This window comes from Cimex lectularius, unplaced genomic scaffold, assembly GCF_000648675.2.
Source record: "Cimex lectularius strain Harlan isolate CLEC.00 unplaced genomic scaffold, Clec_2.1 scaffold59, whole genome shotgun sequence".
In the NCBI taxonomy this organism is placed as follows: Eukaryota; Metazoa; Arthropoda; class Insecta; order Hemiptera; family Cimicidae; genus Cimex; species Cimex lectularius.
The window spans coordinates 762,740-784,163 of NW_019392794.1; the positions used below are offsets into that span (position 1 = coordinate 762,740).

General features: G+C 32.3%; 2 protein-coding genes across 7 annotated transcripts; one reads left to right on the forward strand and one right to left on the reverse strand.

Annotated features, from left to right (window-relative positions):
• Positions 1-133: 133 nt before the first annotated feature.
• On the reverse strand, positions 134-3,675 carry LOC106662030 (cyclin-J). 4 transcript variants are annotated; one of them, XM_024227945.1, is made up of 5 exons: positions 3,379-3,675; positions 1,007-1,194; positions 675-953; positions 454-625; positions 134-394 (listed from the first exon to the last, which is right to left on the reverse strand). In XM_024227945.1, the coding sequence occupies exons 1-5, from the start codon at positions 3,483-3,485 to the stop codon at positions 283-285; spliced, it is 858 nt and encodes a 285-aa protein (XP_024083713.1). In that variant the 5' UTR covers positions 3,486-3,675; the 3' UTR covers positions 134-282. The 4 variants fall into 4 exon arrangements, with proteins under 4 accessions (XP_024083713.1, XP_014241311.1, XP_024083712.1 ...); XM_014385825.2 differs by having other exon boundaries at positions 454-607; positions 1,007-1,178; positions 3,379-3,674; XM_024227944.1 differs by having other exon boundaries at positions 1,007-1,178; positions 3,379-3,674.
• Positions 3,676-4,844: 1,169 nt separating this feature from the next.
• Positions 4,845-21,202, forward strand: LOC106661947. Of its 3 annotated transcripts, none has more exons than XM_024227948.1 (14): positions 4,845-5,106; positions 9,115-9,271; positions 9,344-9,412; positions 9,494-9,554; positions 11,822-11,986; positions 12,038-12,148; positions 15,019-15,265; positions 16,513-16,646; positions 17,390-17,473; positions 17,564-17,604; positions 19,256-19,289; positions 19,977-20,056; positions 20,287-20,450; positions 20,547-21,202. In XM_024227948.1, exons 1-14 carry the CDS (start codon positions 5,081-5,083, stop codon positions 20,725-20,727), a joined length of 1,554 nt encoding a protein of 517 aa, XP_024083716.1. In that variant the 5' UTR covers positions 4,845-5,080; the 3' UTR covers positions 20,728-21,202. The 3 variants fall into 3 exon arrangements, with proteins under 3 accessions (XP_024083716.1, XP_014241202.1, XP_024083717.1); XM_014385716.2 differs by having other exon boundaries at positions 4,846-5,106; positions 11,840-11,986; XM_024227949.1 differs by lacking the exon at positions 4,845-5,106 and adding an exon at positions 5,660-5,801.
• The last annotated feature ends 222 nt before the right edge of the window (positions 21,203-21,424 follow it).

A 21,424-nucleotide genomic window follows, 5' to 3' on the forward strand; every position in this document is an offset into this window, starting at 1 on the left:
ACTATTTATCACAATAGGTTCTAAGGTAACTTGAGTACCCAAACTTTGTTATATTATAATTTAATAGGAACAATTAGTTTATTATTATTATTATAATTTTAACAAGATCTTGGAATTATATTACCCCAATTAAATTTATTTTTCTTTCCAATTTTTAACAATTAGAAATTTATTTATGCAATGTGGTTTTTATATAATATAAATTTATACTGTTTACCACGTTTTACAACAATCTCTTACATGATACTTACATGCTTAATTGGAAAACTAAATAAATAAAAATCATTCCCTTCTTTGTAATTTGTAAGAAACTTTGCACTCTGGGCTTCCAGATTCATAGCCAGACTCATTATTAACTTCTGACTTTCTTTTCCTGGGATAATTTATGTCAATACTGCAATATAAGTCAGGATTAAAATTAATAAGACTAATTAACAAAAAAGTAAAACATACTCTGTAAGTAGGGCTAAACAGGATCTAAGGTTATTTGCACTATAGCCAGTGAGAGCCACCATCACATCAGGCCAGGCAGGCCTAATACCGTGATCAAGCCTAGCAGCTAACAAGCAAGCAGCCGCTACTTGTGAAGCGAGATATTTTAACATTCCTACTTCTGATGATAAAACTTGAATGCTTAAAAAAATTTGCGTATAAATTCAACCTTACAAACTCACCTGACAATGAGAGGTCGATGAATTCTCTCATCGTCCTCCTCACCGCGTCTGTCAGGTTTTTCGAACTTTTGTGAGTTGGGTCCCGATCGCCTTTGACCACAGCAAAGACGGAATAGAATTCTGCAAAATGTGCCACAGTCGGCCAAGAGATGTTCCACGAAAGCGACTGGAGGACAAACGCCTCGAGGTGGATGAGCTCGGATGGAGTCGATGTGATGTTAAGAACAGAAGGGATGTCGGTGAATTTAGGGACCTGGACGTCCTCCTCTTCGAATTTTGCTGCAACAAAACTTGTCAGTTCGGGGACCAACATAATCAAAACTAACTCTTACCAGCTAATATCAAGCAGACGACTGCTGCAGGTACAAGTCGACTGTTCAGTATGTTATGTTTGTCCATAAATTTATCAAGGAGGAATATGCCCAAATGTAATGTTACTTGCGATAGCTTTAACTTTTCGGATACTGTTTTTAACCAATCAACTAACTTTGGCCTATGAAGTAGCTGCAATCGCAAATTCCTTTATCATATTAAATGATAAATAAATACCAAACCACAAACTATGTACACAGAAATAATGATTCAAACTGCACACTACAAAGTTGAATAAAATATCTATTAATGCATCGAGATGAATAAATAAACAAAAAGGTTGAAGCATTCATGATTTATTTATTAATTCAAATCCTAGAATAATAAAAAATAATGAAGAGGAATAGCAATTAAAACATTTTAACACAAATAAAAAGAGATAGTGTGCAGTATAACTATCAAATTTAATGGATATTTGGCAAAATTATTTATTTACAAAGAAAAGCTTAGACAACTTGCAAAACTGAACTAATGATAATTAATTTTGTTACAGAATAAAAAGAGCCTAAAGAATAAATTAGGGATGCTCTGTATATATAGATTTTTTTTAAACTGAATTTTCTAGGGTGAATGTGTAGTGTGAGAGGATTGATGGTAGAATATTGAGGACCCCATTAATTAAATTAACTGTATAATTTATAATTTGATCCTTACTGATCATCTTGGTCCGCCTATACTCATTGTGTTGGCCTGTCAAAAACAGTTCAACATTTTTCCATCTTCACAGGAGTGAGACTGGGTATTTTTTTGTGGCACACTGAAGATGGCGAAATGCTGAAACATGTCTGACAGACCAACCCAAAAAAGATAGGCAACAGGAGGAAATCTCATGATGAATAATTTGTGTAGAGTTATGGAGAAATTTTGAATACATAATATACATAGGAAAGGATATATTAAAGAATGTGTGAGTCTATGTTTAGATTAAGACTACAAGTTAAATGACCTAGCACCAGAGCCAAACTGGCAGACAGGTCAGCTAAAACTCAGATCCGACTGCCAACACTGAGTAGATGAGCTCCAATTCTTCCAATTCAAAATAATTGAATATATAAATCTTATTGTATTTTTTCAAATCTAATATGAAAATCTTTATTTGTACAAAGGTATATTATTAGTTGGTATAACTAAATATAAATTAAATAATAAAGAATGGAACTTTTGAGCCTGACTTTACGTCTTAATTTTGAATTTCTGAAGAATTAAGTTTTAAGTACACAAAAATCGACTCATGAAATTAATTTCAAAATGTAAAATGAAAACAGCATGGCTTTCTTCAACCCAGTGGGAATATTATTGTTTACATTATCAACTTTTAAACATATCAATTTATCCTTGAAATTATGTGCAGATAATTTAGATTTACAAAAATTTTTGCAAGTTATTTCTTTTCTCAATGATACACAAGAAAAATTGAAAAAAAAAGACAATGACAAAAATTTTATACTCCATTCTGTTTAAAGCGGTCAGTTCGATCAATGTTCTTCTAAGACATTCTCAGATACTCTCAGTCAGGCAGGTACAAAGGTACTAAATGCATATGCTTTCAACTCAAAATTTGTTTGGGAGGGCATAAATTTCCTAACAGCTCTAAGAAAACAACAAGATTACATTAAACTAGTTCCTGAACATGAAGATGCTAAAGGAAATGAATAGACTGACCACCTATCCAAAAAATGGGCAGCCTTCTCACAGGGCTAGAACCACAACTAGGTGCACAGTAGTTGGAACTGGAAAAATGGCTTCAGAAAGAAAAACCCAAGCACTGGACAAAAGCACAAGGTAGCAGGCAAGCTAAGAGATTTATAAATTTCTCAAAAAAGAAGGCGAAGGAACTACTCTCTTTAAGCAGGCAGGATTAGAAGGAAATTATAGGCCTCAATTCCTTCCACTGCCACCTTAACTACCATCTAAAGATGGGCCAAGCAGAAACAGAAGCATGGCTACTCAGTCAGCTCAGGAGAAACCAGACATCAGCAATATATCCTTTTGAATGTGAAGTATAGCCCTGTTACAGCCACTTTGGTATGGCAATTATCATACCAAAGATGTGCACAAAGAGGCACCAAGAAAAGTGCTTAGGCTTACAGCAAAAAGTGCACTTTTCAAGTATGATTATAATTTATATAGATCCACAATATGAAGGTCGCAGTGGAGGAGAGGATTTAAAAAATCATCCATAACCATCCCTAAGACATTTGCAGATTTCCGAGTAGATCTTTGGCTTATTCAAATAATCCTGAAAGGCTTAAATGTTAAGAAAAATAGACGTGACTGTTTACAACTTTATTATTTAATTTTTATTATTCGTTAATAATTAAATAAAAAAGACCTGAGGACTCTGGAATTTAATATTCCTCCCAAACAGTTCTCGCTCCTTGAGATTCCTGTGAATGTCCAGTGTGTAGGGGGTGGTGAGGCACCAGGAGAAAATTTCATCCATCTCGATTCGACAGAAAACGAGAGACTTTCTATTTGGCCACATCCATCGAAGGGAAATATTATAATAAATATAATAAATTATTATGATATGACACTCTCCGTCGGACGGCTACGATCTTTCTTTTCTCGTGGGAGCCGGCCGGTAAACAAAACCACGAGGGCCGGTAGGTGTCAGGATCAAAGTCAAACTTGAAACCTACAAGCTGGGTGGCCCGTAATAACAAAAACTATTAATTTTTTTCTACCAAAAAAGATTGTATTTTACATATTACATTATCACGTTTATTGCAAATAAAACCTCATTAAAACGAAACACATTTCAAAAACTTTTTTAACAAGAATTCAAAAGTTTATAAAATTAAGCAAATTATGAAGGGGCATACGTGGTCATTTATATTACTACTATTACTATAGCACAGACCAGTAATAAAACAGGTACAGTCTAATAAAAATGAGAATGTCAAAAAGATTTATAAATAAAATTTGGGGTTTCAATATGTTTTGTTAAACGTATTTCATTTCCTTATTCAATCAGTTGTTAATATACAGTTTATTGGCATGGGGTCACTTACTATTGACGAAAAAAAGTCTTTGGTATGCAGAGAAAGAGCAATGAGAGCAATACATAATTTAAATTATCATGAAGACTGTAGATAGAGTTTTAGAAAAATAGGGGCATAATACAAGTACTTGTATTATATGTATTGTATCACCAAGGATTGCAAGGATTTATGTTTAAAAAAACACTATGTACTCTACACTAAATGATTTTCCTGTGTTTTGGTGAATTTGCCTTCTAACCATCATAATTAAATATTTTTTAATTGAAACTCATAAATTTCTGATCTCATTAAATTTAGTGAACATTAAAATTATAGTTTGAAATAAACAAAGAAATATGATTGTCTTTTTTAAATTGTATAATTAATTAATTCGTTTTTTTTGTGTGTGTCTTTGATCGTATAAAGAGAGCAAAGTCAATTAGCTTCAAATCTGGATACCTAGTCCATGCTCACTCAGACACTTACTCTTGCTCCAAAGCCCAATCCGTGCTTTTGTGTAAAGTTTTATTATATAAATTATATTATATTACATATCTTATATATACATATATATATTTTTTGTAATTAATACCTATTTCGTAAATATAAAAAGCAAGTATGTGCGTACATACTTAATATAATTTTTATGTAATAACTTGATGAAATATAGTAAAGACAAAGCCTAGCAAAAAAGTCATGAACATAAAATTTGTATATTATAACACAAACCAAAAAAAATCATAAAATAAAAAGAAAAATTTTATGTTCTTGTCTGGCGAGTGGCAACACTGTCTTGTGTTTTCTGAGTTCTGTTATAAGTTTTAACCGCTCTCGTTTTCCCGCCATGCCTACTTTTTTGTTGTTGTTAGACTTTAACAGATTAACTGCTTTATCCAGAATTCCAGAGAGCCAATGATGTAAACAAGGACTATGCTCTAATAATACTCTGCTAATACTCAGTAAGAAGCTTAAGATGATGCTAGTTTGGTTCTATTTGCCTTCGTTTGCCATTGTGTGCACAGAACTTAAAACGTTTACTTGCTCATCTAGATGAATTTTCCGGCGGCTGATTGTTGGTGAGTTAGTTTATTTTATGCTTAATTCCAGTGTATATTCTCCAGTCAAGCCAAAAAAGGAAAAAAGCTCGTCCTTTCCGAAATATAACTGTGAACCTGAAGCCTGGTTTCCTGATGAAACCTGTCCATTTGGAAAGATTCAGTGCACAAGGGCGTTTTCAAAGAGACCCATTTCTTTTAAACGTAGCAAGACAGATTTTCAGGACAACACAACAAATTCCTTCCAGTCAGAACAAAAAAAGAATTATAAACTTAGGTGTCCAAACTGTCTTGGTCTTTCCTTAAAAAAAGTTCAAAAATGTCTTATTATCTCTCAGAAACTTCCTGCTACTGGCTATCAATTCTGCTTGGGCTGGCTTTATTTCCAACAGATTCCTTGTAATTCGAAATTCGCGATTAATTTTGTTAGTATGCTGTGCAATTTTGTGTTATGCTTGACAGGGTGCTCCCAAAATCGATCGTCTCATTTTGTTCGTGCCCTTTTGGGAATACTTTCTTTTGGTAATGAGTTTTTATATATTTTATATATATATATATTTGAGAGAGAGCCAACGGGATTTTTCTCATTGTGGCCCAAGGTTGAGGTAACACCTAGAAGCCCAGATAAGGGTTGTCCATTGTCCTTTTCCCAGCCAAGTTTCTAACCCTCCTGTTTCCCCTCTTACTTCGTTCGCAGAAGGAAGCTTCAACCTGAGGTGAGTGGGAAATCCTTGTTACAACTTTAATTTAATTTATATATTTTATTATTATCCAACCCCCCGTGAGAACATTGAAAATACTGTCCACTCTAAGCCAGAACACATTTGATCAATTTTAGTAAATAAAATGTATTGAAAAAACATTTACAGTGCATGTGTCTGCCTCATCAGAATCATTTCATAGAATGAAAAAGTCCAAAATGTTGAAAAACTAATAGGCATTATTAAATTCTAAAGAAACCTATTTAAAAATTTTTTCTTCCTCTTTTTTATTTATTTGCACCTATGTCGTTTATTTAGTACACCTACCACTTATTGCACTTTGGTAAATTTGATAGCATTTTATAACATAAAACAAAACAAAAAGAACACAAAAATATACATAAAATAGAAAAAAAGTAACTCAAGTCACTCTATATTAGTAGTAATATTCACTGTCACTTAGGAGGTCGTGAGGCCATTGATGCTTCAGCCATTGGGAAGGATGATTTGGATTTGTATAGGCTCATGTACAGATATATGTCACCTAACCGTGGATCAATAAAATTTAAAATTCCCTCCTTCAAGCTTCGGCCCAACAAGTTAGTTTTACTTGCCCCAGTGGTATTTTTTAAAGGAATGAATTTTATATTTTATTCTTATTCAGTAAAATAGTTATGTTAATTAATAAAGATATAAAATGATGAAAGATGAAAATGTAAAATAATAAAATATTTTGTTTTATTTTTTAAGTTAAACGTTTACTATAATTAGGAAAGATACAATTAATACGAACAATTTTCTTTAGAAATTAAAATAAAATACATTTGTGTTATTACAATTTTTAATAATTCGGTTTTAACTATAAGAAACAAAATAATATATTTTTCCTTTTTTCTTTCTTAACAAACAAAATAAATTCACTTGAAATTTTGTAAAATAAAATAAATCGAAATAAACAAAATGAATTTAACTACAATCACTCGAAGGAAATTAGGAATAGAAAAGAATGATCTTAAATACCTTATGCGTTTTCTAATTAGGTTGTTCCAACTCGGGTTCAGGAGAGAGAGTCTCCGATCTCTGTCCCCTCGAACTCCTCTATGTTTATCTTTCTTTTATTTACATTGGTACCAACCTTTGAAAATTCTTATTAATTAATTTATTATTATTTTTATCTATTTTAGTTTATATTATTAATTTAATTTTAATTAATTTAATTTTTTTTTTTGGGACATCTGTTTTTTTTTTGTCACCGGCAATTCCAGCTTTTGCTATTTACACTAAATTGCCGGCAGACTCAAGAATCACCCACCCTGGGTATTGACAGTGCAGAGGCCGGCCTCAGTCTTATCCATCCAGCCACCAAGGTTGGGCTCTGGGGAAGGGGTGCTGTCAATTCAGCATCCAAAACATGCAGTTCCAAATCCATTTGTATTCACGTTCTTAAATATGTTAGACCTTTATAGTATTTTTTATGAAAAAATAAAATACAATTATAATAATAATAGGAATACAGAATTTATTCATTCCAATTATTTATTTTTAAAATTAGATTTACACCACCATTTTTGTTCTTTTTAATGCAATGTTCGAACTTAAAATTTACAAAAAATGAAAACCTACTCTCCTTGAACTAATATAAAAAACTTAAAATATAATAAACAAGAATTTAAACTATTATTAAAAATAAATTAATTAAAAGTTATGTATGCACAATCCCAAAGGAATGAAATTAAGGAAATATGGAAATAAGAAATCTCACGCGATGAATGCTCTTTTCTTGATGTTCTCCAATCAGATGATTCTTCACAAGCAAAGTTGAAGTAGCCAAGTTCAAGGTGGTTTGATTGTAGTCTCGAGATGGAATGTCCCCATTATTCTGCCTTTCAGCCTTTCTCGACCCTTGTCTCCCATAAGTTCCAAAGTTTATTTTGATATGTTTGTTACAAATACTTTCATTCCTATTTTCATACTCTTCATTCAATTAGGGTAATGGAGTAATCGATCGGTATTCCTTCATCACCCTTTACACATATTATACAACTAGCTTAATTGAGGTCGATGGGGTACTTGATACTCCGCCATCGACCCTCTCACATCATACATTTATGCTAAAAAGTCGTCTGTCTCACACTTGTGAAGTCACGATAGCTCAAGTGGTAGAGCAGTGGCGTATTAGTTGAAGGTCGTGGGTTCGTATCCTGATTGTGACACTAACTTTTTTATCTCAACCAAGAAATAACAAAGAATAATTAATTGAAAGTAAATGTTAATAAATAATGCTTTTATTTTATTATTATTGTTTAATTATTATAATTATTAAAATTTAAATTATAATTATTATTATTTAATTTAAAATGCATTTAAAAAAATGAATAAATAAAAAAACATGGAAATGTCTGACTTTAACCAACAAATTTAAAATAATAATAAAATTTTGATTTAAAAATAATTATTTTATTATATATTTTTTCATATCATATAAAATGAAGAAGTCTACAATGATGTTGAAAAACCAATAGCCATTGTTAAATTCTAAATAAACTTATTAAGATTAAGATTTTTAGATCTTTCTCATCTTTAAACAACTCCTCTGTCGTCATTAAGATTAAAAATAAAAATTATGGAAAAAGGTGCCTGAAGGACTTGAAATAAATTATTGATATAATTTATTTCAAAATTGGTGGACATGAAGTGGAACTTATAGGGAACGATTGAAAGGCACATGTTCAGGTTCAGTTGAACCAACTTTGCACCAGGCTGGTAGATATTTCGTACTCCAAAAGTACACTGGCGTTGCTGGAACACCAAACAGTATGCAATCTGTTCTAGTTCTGCACTGCTGGAACCTGGAATACCAGTACCACACTTTGTCACTACTGTGCATGCGGTAAGTAAGCTGGAACCAACTTATTGAGTTCCCAATAAGTATTTGTGGAATATGAAAAATGGAAACTACCACATATATCTTGTATAATCACTCTTGTTTGGGTACCAAGGCATGCACGGCAGAAGGGCAACAAGGAGGTCAATAAATTGGCCGAGGAAAGTTTGATGGAGACCTGTTGGCCATGGACCCTTTTGCAACATACCAAAGGAAATTTTCCTCAGCACACTGCTTTGAGATACTCCAGATGGAATCTCATGCCACTGGAAATAAGCTTTCCTGCACATTTTTATAAATTGCAGTTATCATATTTGTTTGGAATTTTAAGAATTAATTTGTTTACTCTTTGTCATGTATAACGCTCATAATACTCTAGGATCGTATAATTTTATATTATATTGACAAGTTTTTTTTGAGATTTTTTATTTATTCTGTTTTTAGTTCAGTATCTATGCAAGGCCAAAGTGAAATGGCGCACACTACTTCTAGGCAGCCATTACTCGGCCATATGGACGAGACATTGTGTGAGCAAGCAGTCAATCAAATGCAAATGCGTGTTTTTGACAAGTTAAATGCTTTGGAAAAGGTTTTGAATCTCGTGAGTTGTTTACTTTATCTCAAAAAATTGTTGGCTCTTCATTTATTTAAATCAATCCTTATTCTCTTGCAGACTGAATTTGCCGTCCTTTGTTCTGACATTATTGAAAACATAAATGATTCAAGGATTATTTCTAGAAATGTAAGTACTGGGTAGTCTTTGTATATCTAATAATTCCAAAATTATTCTAATTATATTTGCCTTTTTTTTTTGCCCTCTCAGGTTGATCATAATGCACCTTCTGTATCTTCTTCGTATTTTCCATCTCAATCCACAATACAAAGTGAGTATTTTTTTAGGTCTAAATTGTCAAAATAGTTAAAGAAATTTAGATATTTACAACACTCTAGAAGTTCTCATATATGTTATGAAAATAAATAAAGATGTGTTTTGATTAGTAGAAAATAATTTTTCAAGATGTGTGTAGTATTTAGTGACACAATTTCAACTTCAACAATCCAAAAATATTAAACACAGAACAAAACAAACATAAATGTAACTTTTGAGAAATGGTTTACATCAACAGAGATAAGCACAGCATCAATTACAGAACCCGCAGCTACACTAATATCATAAATCAAATTCGATATCAATAACATAAAACATATAAAACAATTTCTACATAGTCTAAATATCCAATAATTTATCCTTCCTTTCCATAATAATCCCGGCTATAATAATCCTGAGTAGATAACTAAGCCTGAATGACAAACCATTACCCTTTTTTTTCCCATTGTCGGCCCCTATCACCTCAAAGAAGCTGACTCCTTATAGAAAAATGAATTTCTTTCCCTACTTCCTTCTCCACCCCTTCAAAATCAAACATGTATAAACAAAAAAACATTTATATCATACTAACACTCGCAACACGGCACAAAGCCGTGACACATCTACACAGAAAACATACACTTTGAGTGAGTACAAATACTTTGAATAAACCTAAAATTTCTATATTGCGTACATCATTGTATAAATTCATTTTCACATATTATATTTGTATAATCCAAACAATGTTTGTAAATCCCAGGCTCAAGGGGTACGAGTCTACCCAGGCATTTAACCCCTCGGGTCTTGGTCGCCCACCCTGCATAATATATATAAATCCCATCCCCCCAAAGTTGGATTATGCCCTTCCATTTTGCCGTACCTAAAGATCACTTTCAGTTAATCTTTTTCCTTTGTTGATTTCATTTGATATTATTCTTATTCTTTACCTTTTTCAATGGCTCCAGTTAGGCATTTGAGTAAGTACAACAGTGTCAGGGTCATAACATTATTAAAGAAAGGATACAGCCAGTGTCACCAGGAGTCTGAGTGTAAATCACTCTATAAAAGGAAGGGTTCTTTGGCGCTTCAGAGAAACAGGACTTCACACTAGAAGGCCAGGACAGGGTTGACCTAGGTCTACAGAGATTGAGATCATTAAGTTCAACGAAACCCCAATATTACGGATGATATAAAAAATCTGATAAGAAAAATCCAAAATGTTTCGATTTCTTCCAGGACTGTAAGAAGAAGGCTCAATGAAAAGAACCTCTGAGCTCAGCACCCAACTCATGGAGCTCTTCTGACCATAGATCAGAAATTGGCCAGGCTTCAACTCACATGAGAACATGTAAATTGGAATTGGAAGATTGGGGACGAGTTCTCTCTGCAGATAAGGCGACAGTTGGCCTCAAATCTTTAGATGGGGTTAATTTCATATAGAGACGCTCAGGAGAAAGGGATGCCGCATGTTGTGAACTCAGGTGGCATTCCATGGTGGGCCATTGATGTTCTGGGATGTCATTTCTTTGAATGCTCGCGCTATCTAGATTTATTTAACTTCAAAGAGGTGCAGGTAGACAGATGATAAGACAGAAGACATAATCAAAGAACATGTAGTGCCATTTGCCCCCCCCCAACTTAGGTGAAAGATTCTTGTTAATGCAGGATAATGCCAGGCAGAACACGTATTGTGGATAACTACCTGACGAGATTGGAATTGAGTGCTTGGTGTGGCCAGCTCAAAGTTCAGATTTGAACCCAATCGAACACATTTGGGACCAACTTAAGTGATGAATATGATGGCGAAACCCAGATCCTAACACCCTAGCAGAGTTGGGAACAGTTGTTCTTGATGAATAGGAAATAATTCCTCAGGATTTTATTAGAAATATTTTCCAAGTTAATTCAAAGGCTTTTAATGGATGTGATTGATGCCAGAGGTGGAAATACTCATTAAATGGGACAAAAAGTTTTTTTTTTTTTTTTTATTTTTATTTGTTGAATTTTCTGGATAAATTTTAATTTTTAAATGTCTTATTTTTACAACCAAACCTATTTTTGGTACGCAAAATGTGAATATACCTAAATACATTTAAATTTAAGGGTGATGCCTTTATTTTGTCCATCAGTGTAATATGTAACTTGTATGTGTAACTTTTTTTTAATGCAGATACTTAACTTGACAGATAAGTAGTTTAAAGCCCAAGAGTTTTCTCGTTATTACTTATTTAGCTTTCTAATAGTAAAAATTTTATAACCATTTCATAAAAAAATTATTTTCAGTTCATGATATTTTTGTAGATGCATCATTAATTAGAAATGTGGAAAATACTCAATTCCAGCCAGTGTATTCCCAAAACACTTTCAGACATCCCAGTAATATCCAAATTCAGAATGGAAAGTACAACAGACATGTTAACAATAATAATGAGCCACAAAAGCTACAAGGTAAAGCCCATACTACTAGTACAAATTATATATTAATAATAAAAATTTTAGGGTCCATTTACCATGGAAGTACAGCAAATTCAGTCACCTTCAATCGCTCGAACAGAGGTAATAAACAAATAAAAGCAGCCACAAATTTGTCATCTGTACCAGAAGAAAATGGTGAGTTCTTTTTATATGTGTGATAACAATATGGAAAAAAAATTTTTTTTTTTTTGTTGAGCGCTGCCCTGAGACACCATTCAAATATGTTCTGGTCTATGTCCAAACCAGACGTTATAAGGAGAAAAAAAATTTGCACAATTGGTCATTTGAGTTTGTAAAATTTATCTAAAAGTTCCATTTTGATCTTTAGAATATCACTTGCCTGGGTCTTTCCAATGGAAAACTTCACAGCCTAGTCTCACGCACATAGCTTTCACTTTATGCATATTAATTTTTTCTTAAAGTGTCAAATGCACTAAATAAGTACTTAAACATGTTTGCAAAATGGCATAACAATCTAGCAATATTGGGAAAATATTAGAAAGTGTTTCACAGAAAACGTTAATTTTCTGGATAATGCTGTCTGGGAAGACATCGGGGATAAGAATTTGCCTCTTCAAGTTTCACTGTATTTATGATTTTTAGACAACCTCATGTATGTGTTTTAAATTTTAAACTAAATATGTAACGTAATCCCTGAGCACCTTACGGCTCTAAACAGCAACTCATCCAAGCACTTAGGCTGGCTCCACACTAGATGAAATGTGATGGAAATTTTGCGTCGAAAAATTTGCCCAACCCGAACAAGTCAAATATACAGCAGAAATTAGCGGAATGACTACAATAACTGTATGGATATTCAATTGATAACGTGACTCAGTTGGTCGTGTACGGTACAATGAAACCACTTTTCATTTTGTGTATTTACAAGGCAATAGAGAAGCAGAAGAAAATATTGGATTCATCCTTTGAATATGAAAAGGGTAACACTTGGTCAATTCTACTACCTGTATGAGGAACTTCCACTCTATCCTGTCAAGTTCTTCCAATATTCTACTATAGCTGATGATAATAGCTTCATTTGACGATTCTGGACTTCATCCATCCTATATTAGCTTCCTTTGCAGTTTCCCTGTCCAAATGCCTGCCTCTTCCATTCTACGCTTTGTCAGTGTGGCCTTTACTTTGCACTGTTTTGATCTGTTTAGGTGGAACTCAGCGGAAAATTACGTTGACGGACGATGGTGCACCAACGGCGCTTGATGGAGGCATTACATAATGTCTCCACCTGCATAAATAACTGTCTGTCGCTTGCTGTGTTTTTTGAATGTAAAGTTGTGCAGCGGACTTCCGTATAGTGTAGCGCCAGCCTTAGTTGACATCTTCTCCCTTGAGAAGAATCCCTGGCGTCTTAGTACATTTGTTAAATTGCTTATATAAATTTAATAAATAAAACAGACATAGTATTTTGAAAATGGTACAAGATGCCAAAACAATGGATAACTCATTTCATATTAAAACACCTTCATTGCAAAAGGCCTACAAAAAGAATTTTATTTATCCATAAATATAAAAAGGACAATAACAAAGAAAAGAAGAATATTGAAATATTTATCTTGAAAATTTTTATTTTTTACATGCTTCCTCTGTACACCTCAAACATTTCATCTTTATTCTATTATGAATTATTAATATATCGGATATTCTGTATCGTAAGAAAGTACTGGTCCCTAAAAAATCTCGTTAAATTGTATAAAACCAATGCATTTCAGTCCTGTTGGTGTAACATATTTTTTTCCGCCTTCAAGGTCAACAAAACGTCTTATAATTAGTATGAATTGAAATCCCAATTAATATGTTGTATGAATTGAGTGGGAGGGGTTTCCTTATAAGGATGGACCAAAAGCTCCAAATCAAATAGAACACAAGGAGGGTCTATTGCAACCAGTTGTGGGTGTTTCCAGGATTTTGTTTGTTACATCCGATGTCACTGACTCAAGATAAACCACATTGCTCAGTGGAATGAATATTGCAGACAAAGCAAAAAAAATTACTTAAGTACATGTGGTTTCCTAAAGGAGGATATATCAGCCATGGGACTGGAAAATGAAATCCAAGCCTGCATCTGATGCATCTCTTGTCACAAAATGAAGAAAATCCCGTCACTTTTAAGGGATTTGTTAATTTTGACAATGACATTGCAGTTATGCTGGAATGCTTAACAACGATGAAATTTTAACTGAAACAGCCAACATGGATGGTGAAGAAGGAAGTTTTATTTATTAAATCAGTCCTAAAGTGCCCAAGAAATTGATCAATTGTGCATGTTATTTTTTAACAGCAAATGTGGTTGAAAACGTGTTCGGTGCAATTCAAACTATTGCATTAGTAAAATGCAGCACATTTTTAAATATTTTAATGCAAACAAGAATTGATCAAACAAATCAAAAACAATATATACATATGCAAATATAAAAAATACAAACTTTCCTTACATACATATGCAATACACTAAAAAAATTAAAACATTCAATATAGTGGATTTTTCTTTATGCCCCCCCTTTTTTTTGCCCTCGGTGTACCATAATCTTGATATTATCGTATACCGTATACTAGAGCAGCGGCGTATTTAGCCGAAGGTTATGGGTTCGAATCCCACTCGTGGCCCTAGCTTTTTCATTTCAACAAAACCTTACACAAAAAGATTAATTAATTGAAAGAAGTGATTTGGTCAATAGATCACTAATTAAAATGGATGTATTAATTACTTTTACTATACCCGTTTTTAGAACATAGGTAAATGATTTGACCCATGATGCCAAAACATTATAACACAAGTAAAAGTATTATCTTTAATCTATTTACCTACCTTCCAAAAAATGTTCTAGTAAAAGTAATTTATACTAATATTAATAATTATGTTTTTGTAAGCTTTACAATTGGAGAAAATTAATCCTGACAATGGTTATGTAGGTAGTCTAATACATATAGTAATAATATATATAGTACAAAAGAATTATTATTATTCTTACTTTTCTCACTTACAGATGAAAATTGTGTGAAGATTGGACCACCGGATAATAGCATACTAACTCCCTCAGAGGAGTTGATGTCACATTCTTTTGAGTCTTCTGAGCCAGAAGAATCTGTTGAAGTGATTAAAGTGAATAAAACTTCTTCCTCAATTACACAAGCATTGGCGAAAACTAATTTAAAAGTTGATTTTATTATTAGTAATTGGACTTTAGAACTCATTAATACTACATTGAGAGTAAAGGGAGATAAATACTCAGTGTAAGTAGCTTTTTATTTTATTTTTATTAATTAATTTTTTAAATTAATTTGTACATTTCTTTAGGTCTGATGAACAATTACTGATTGCTCGAAATCCAGATGATTCCAAAAAAATAAAATAAAAAATTTTACTTTCTATAACTGATGGTTTTACTCCTTGATTTGTTGTTTACAATGATCCAGATTTCGAGCATTAAATGCTCATCAGGTTGAAGGGTTATATACGATGTTTTATGAATCATTTAAATACAAAGTTAATTGTAAATTCCCTGGAGGTTTATTTTTAATCTGTTGATCATACCAATCTGTGTACAGTGATCCCTTAACACTTGCGGTTTTGGCATTTGTGGATTTTGCTATTCACAAATGAAAAAATAAGGAAAGTTTTGTCATTTGCATAATGTACGATTTTTTTATTCGCAGAAAAAATAGTTGCATAAACAACAAATGTATCAAAATAAAAAAATATGGATTGGAGGCTCTAATTTTCAAAAACTTTTGCCTTCTTTCAACATACTCTTCCTTCTTTCTTCTCAGTTTGTTTTATTCTCTCGTGGAAATTGTGTCGCAAAATGCCGCCTCTTCCAATATGGAAAAACTGACGACTCTTGGTGAAAGAATAAAAATTTTGGACTTTTGACATTTTTTATGCAGGCCAAAGCTTTTCTTCAAAACAGCTCAGGGAAATTTTAACCTCAAGGGACCAACTTAATAAAAAAGCAATGGATTTCAACCCATCTCTAAATCAAAGTTTGAAGTTTAAAAGGGATGTCAAGGCTGCTTCAAATCCTCATTTAGAAATTCTTAAAGAAATTAATTATTCAGCGAAACCGTGAACAATTAATAGTTATTTCTTTCCTTGCACATCAAAAATTACAAACAATGAAAACAATTAACATGTACAAACACTGTTATGTCTTCTATTACGTTTCTTTTGAATAAATGATTTTTTTTTTTTTAAGTTTTGAATTATATCCAAATTTTTGGCGCCGTGGAACATAACCCTCCTTTTAGCATACGTTACATAGATTCAACGTTCACGGATTTAACATTCAAGCAGTTTTTTGAACCAAATGCCTACGAATGTTAAGGGATTATTGTATTGCATGTTTTGGTCAATGATAATTTAACCTAGTGGCGAGCTTAGGTCCACAATTTTCCCATTTGCTTCTATTGTACAATCTTTTACAATGTTATAATATACATATATAGAAAATTTAAAAAATTTCTTAAAATTTTGTTTCAAGGGATGGAAAATTGGTGGAGGAGAACTTTCAAACTTCTGCTATAAAAGCAGCCAGGAGGGTGAAACCACTAACAGTTATTAAAACCAACAAAGAAACCTTTTGTTTAGAAGGATTGCTGATGGATCCTCAAAACAGTAAGATTAAGGATTTATTATACCTTCTTTTTCAATTTTAAAAATATTTTACAAATTTGTGTTATTTGCGACCGGTTGTTCAATAATTTGTTGAAGCCATGAGGAGCGGTCCATCCTAATTTTGTGGAATTCCATAATATGTTGATTGGTAGGAAATAAATTTGTCTTTTCCACAGTAGGCATTTTCAGTCTAATATAAAGCATCTTCAGTGACTTTTTAAAATAAAGTGGTTTGATGTTCCATTCCAAATAGCTTACAACAATGTATAGCTTACAAACCACTTTGTTTAAAAAACAAAACAAATAAGCCACTAAAGATGGTCTATATTAGATCGAAACGCGTCTGACAAAAAAAAAAAAAATGCCTATTGTGGAAAAGACAATTTATTTCTTATCAATCAACAATTATTCTTAAAATGTATTGTTTTACCTTAGCTACCGAATAACCCATATGTTTAGTGGTTATAATTGACCTCATGTATTGTTTCAATTAATTAATTTTTTTATGTAAGGTCTGGGTTCAGATGAAAAATGGCCAAAAGAGGGAAAACTTGAAAGGTTGTAGGTTGAAATGAGGAGTTGGTGTCTGAGTGGGACAAAGTCAAGTGGTCAGAGCAGTGGCGTGTTGAGGCGAAGTTTGTGGTATTGAATCCTGCTCATGTCACTAACTTTTTTATCTCAACCAAGACCTTAGATAAAAAGAATAATAGTTGAAATAAATATAACTTTTTTTAAATTTACAGCTATTCCAAAACCAGTCAAAAGCATGTGTAAGAACACATTCCCAATCTTCTGGAAAAAAGCTGCAACTTTGTGGATTTCCTGCAGTAAGAATTAAATATGATTGTTTTATTTTGTTAATCTTTTTTCTAGAAATCAATGCATATTTACTTCTTTTTTTTTTCTTTTTTTTTCAGATTCACAGTCTAAGAAGGTGGATTCACCATTAACTGTAAAGGTAGAATTGATAATTTTTCATAAGATTGTATTACCCCCTTGCACATCTGCCCAATGCCACGCAACGCGACCCTACTCTATGCTAAGCGATGCAATCAAGTTCCCCACTGTCCAAATTTTTGTTGAGTAGCATCGAGTACACTCAAAGAAAAAAGATCTAGGCACATATTTTTTGTAGTTTATTTCAAACTATCTGTTTTTTTGTCATTATATTAATTACAACATGCTTATTTAATGTAAATAAATTAAATGAGATCAAAAATTCATGAGTTTTTATAAAAATTATGATTTTATGTTGGTTTGGCAGAAAATTGATCTTAATGCTCGTAAAATTTTACTAACAATTTATTACATGGTTTTGCTCATAATAATGCATTAAGAGCAAAAGAGGCATTGCTATTGTGATACATGCTGTGTGACTGCACAGCGTGCACTTGATGTCGAACAGATGTGCACACCCTACCAAAACGAGACAAGGCGGGAGGTAGCATCAGGTCACGTCACGTTGCATTGCATTGGGTGTGTTCCCCGTTTAATATTTTCTTTCTGCTCCCTCTTCACACACCTACACTGTAGGTAGCAGTAAATGATATAACCAGTTTACCAGAAAAATTTGAGCATTTATTATTGTTTTAATAGTGTTAATCAATATTTCTCTTAATATACGAGGTTTAGGAATTTACATCACCATGAGAATAATGCACTATTTTATTAAGAGAAAAGGTTTTGAAAAGTTCACTGTAAATATAAAATATTTCTTTCTCGTGGCTTCAAAATCCATAAATTGTATGTGCTTCATCACCGAACCCTGGAAATAATGGAAATCGAAATAGACCAATCTATCAATATTCTTGATCTAAAAAAACTAGATCTATTAATAAATTAAATTTTAGCATGTTTAGAAAACCAACTCACACAGGCACTAAAACACGCCCAAGCTTCCCATCCAACATCTCACAAACTAGCTGCCTTTCATTCCATGATAGACAGATTTTACAGAGACCAAGTCAATCGCTAAAACCAGTGGATACATACAATAACCACCTAATAGACAAATTAATTTTTTTGGAAAGAATCTACCATGGCCAGAGACCTGATTTTTCCTAGTCCAAAAAATACATAACTCTTCCATACCTAGGCAAAATTTCAGAACAAAAATAAAACATTCTACATAGTACTCAATCCATTGCCTTTTACAACAGAAACAATTTGAGGACACACATTTTACATTCTAAAGATAAAATTAACCTTACGGGCAGAAATGGAGTATATAAATTAACATGTTCATGCGAAGCAGTTTACATCGACCCCACTTACAGGAAATTCCGACCACACAGCAAGAGTATTACTGGGAAAAATAATAAATCCATATTTGCTGAACACATCACACAAAATGCCCACACTTTTGAATACACGTCAGATATAACAATCCTCCATACTCCAAAATCACAATTATTACAAAACACTGAAAATTGCCAAAAGCAAAATAAGTAAATAAACCTATTGTGGAAAAGATAATTTATTTCCTGCCCATCATCTTATTATATATATTATCTGAAAAGACTTATTATATAAATTAACAAAAGAATTTATCCTCATATAAGAAAACATCCTATTTTTTCAATTGCTTTATACAATTTGTTTGTTCATAGGTTCCCAATCAGAAAAGAAAAACAAAATCTAAAGGTGAGTCACTTTTTTTTTAACGTCCCCTCTACACAATGGCCATTTATTGGCCTTTCACCATTGATTGGGATGATGGATTGGCGTGATGGTAGTGGTGAGGGGCATGACTTTGGGAGCAGTTTTTCCCAATCATCAAATGGAACAAACCTGCACAAACGAGTGGGCACAAGTTCCTACCCCGTGGGAACCCGCTCATCATTGACCAATGTGTGGATGGGCATACTTGGACTTGTCACCACTGATGGCGACTGCCATAGAGGCCATTGTGTAGAAGAGGCAGTATTAATGTGTACATTTTTAATCATATGGCTTTAAGGGGGGGATGCCATGGTGTCTGTCTTATATTGCAATCTAGAGGTTCTGGGTTCAAATCCTAGCAAAGCCCATAACATTTTATTAGAGAATAGTATGAAAAAGTATTGTAATGTCATTTGACCCCTCGTCCAACCAGACAGGTTAGAAGTGAAGCCCTCCTGCGTAACAGGAATTACATCACTTTTCTTATAAAAAAAAATTTTAATTTAAAAAATACATTTTCACCAAATTATCCTTACTATAAAATGACCCATGCCGAATACTGAATTATAGACATATTTACAAAGACCAAAATTATTAGAAGTAAACTATTTATTAATATTAGTAAATGTACTATTTAAAAAAATTAATGTTCTGTTTTTTGTCTTTTAGACCAACTGCAAAAAGAAAGAGAAGATAACCGAAGGTGTCTTCTTGATCAGTTGATGTCCAATGAGGACTCTTCGAGAAATGTAAGTTATTTCATAATTTTTCCAAAGTTCTTAAATGTTGAAAAGTTTAAACAGCCATTTTTATTTGTCTCGCCTTAATATACATTTATTTTAACAAATGTTAAATTAAATAGTTAGAAAAAATAACTATTTAGTGTGGCTTTGCTTTTTAAAAATTAAATTTATTGTAAAATAATTATTAAATTTATTACAATTTATTGATAACAAATTTTTTTTAAATATTTTTCAAGGGAATGACCCCCAGCTCTCTTTTAAACTCGGTGAAAAAAAAAAATATCCAAAAAGGCCAGTACACACCTCCGACAAAGATCATCAAAGAGGTGATAGATGTCTGTAAAGTTACGAGTGAACAGAAATCAGCAGTGAAAGAGCCAATCGAAAAGGACAGAAAAAAGTAAATACCATTCTTTGCATTTTCATGCTCATTATAATCATGATTTTAAAACTAACATGTCTCTAGAGAAAGAGGTCTAATTTTGCATTGTTTCAGGCACAATATTGTTGTTGAGAGGATGGCAAAAAATCTCAACGCTAAAAAAAGAATTGTAAAATCTGTTGAGAAACCTGTTTCAACGGCAACTGCAGCCGTCATGGAAATCCCTGTAAGAAATGAAGATAAAGATGACAGTTCCTGTTTCTCTAATATTAGTTCAATAGAATCAGAAAGTTGAACAGATATAATTTAAAACTTAATAATTTATTTTTAGAAATACAAAAAAAAAATGTTGCTTGCTAAATGCAGTTTTATTCATATAATTGTAACTGCGGCTTTTTTAATTCCATTAAAAGTTGGATGTAAAAAAAAAATTTAGTCTATGTGATATTTATAATAAAAATAAGTGAATTGTTATTTTAATTTTGTTATTGTTAAAAAGAATTGTAAAACCCGTTAAGAAACCTGTTTCAACCGCAAGTCCAGTCATCACGGAAATCCCAATAAGAAATGAAGATAAAGATGACAGTTCCTTTTTTTCTAATCTTAGTTCAATAGAATCAGAAAGTTGAACAGATGTAATTTAAAACAATAATTTATTTTTAGAAATACAAAAAAAACTGTTGCTTGCTAAATGCAGTTTTATTCATGTAACTGTGGCTTTTTTCATTTTATTAAAAATTGGATGTAAAAAAAATTTAGTCTATGTAATATTTATTATAAAAATAAAAGAATTGTTGTTATTTTAATTTTGTTATTGTATAAAAGAATTGTAAAACCCATTGAGAAACCCATTTCAACAGCAAGTCCAATTGCTATGAAAATCCCAATAAGAAATTAAGATAAAGAACAGTTTCTTCATCCCTGAGCTTAGTTGAATAGAGTTAGAAAGTTGAAAAGATGTAATATAAAACTTTATCATTTATTTTTAGAAG

What these genes read in the sequence shown, in the direction of transcription:
- LOC106661947 (XM_024227948.1), top strand. Translation starts at nt 5,081, where the DNA reads ATGAATTTTCCGGCGGCTGATTGTTG. An exon ending in AAGGGAGATAAATACTCAGT is followed by an intron (nt 15,266 to 16,512) that starts GTAAGTAGCTTT and finishes TTTTGTTTCAAG; the next exon opens with GGATGGAAAATTGGTGGAGG. An exon ending in GCTGATGGATCCTCAAAACA is followed by an intron (nt 16,647 to 17,389) that starts GTAAGATTAAGG and finishes TTAAATTTACAG; the next exon opens with CTATTCCAAAACCAGTCAAA.
- LOC106662030 (XM_024227944.1), bottom strand. Translation starts at nt 3,531, where the DNA reads ATGTGGCCAAATAGAAAGTCTCTCGTTTTCTGTCGAATCGAGATGGAT. An exon ending in CGTCTGCTTGATATTAGCTG is followed by an intron (nt 954 to 1,006) that starts GTAAGAGTTAGT and finishes GTTTTGTTGCAG; the next exon opens with CAAAATTCGAAGAGGAGGAC. An exon ending in TGTTTAGCCCTACTTACAGA is followed by an intron (nt 395 to 453) that starts GTATGTTTTACT and finishes CTTATATTGCAG; the next exon opens with TATTGACATAAATTATCCCA.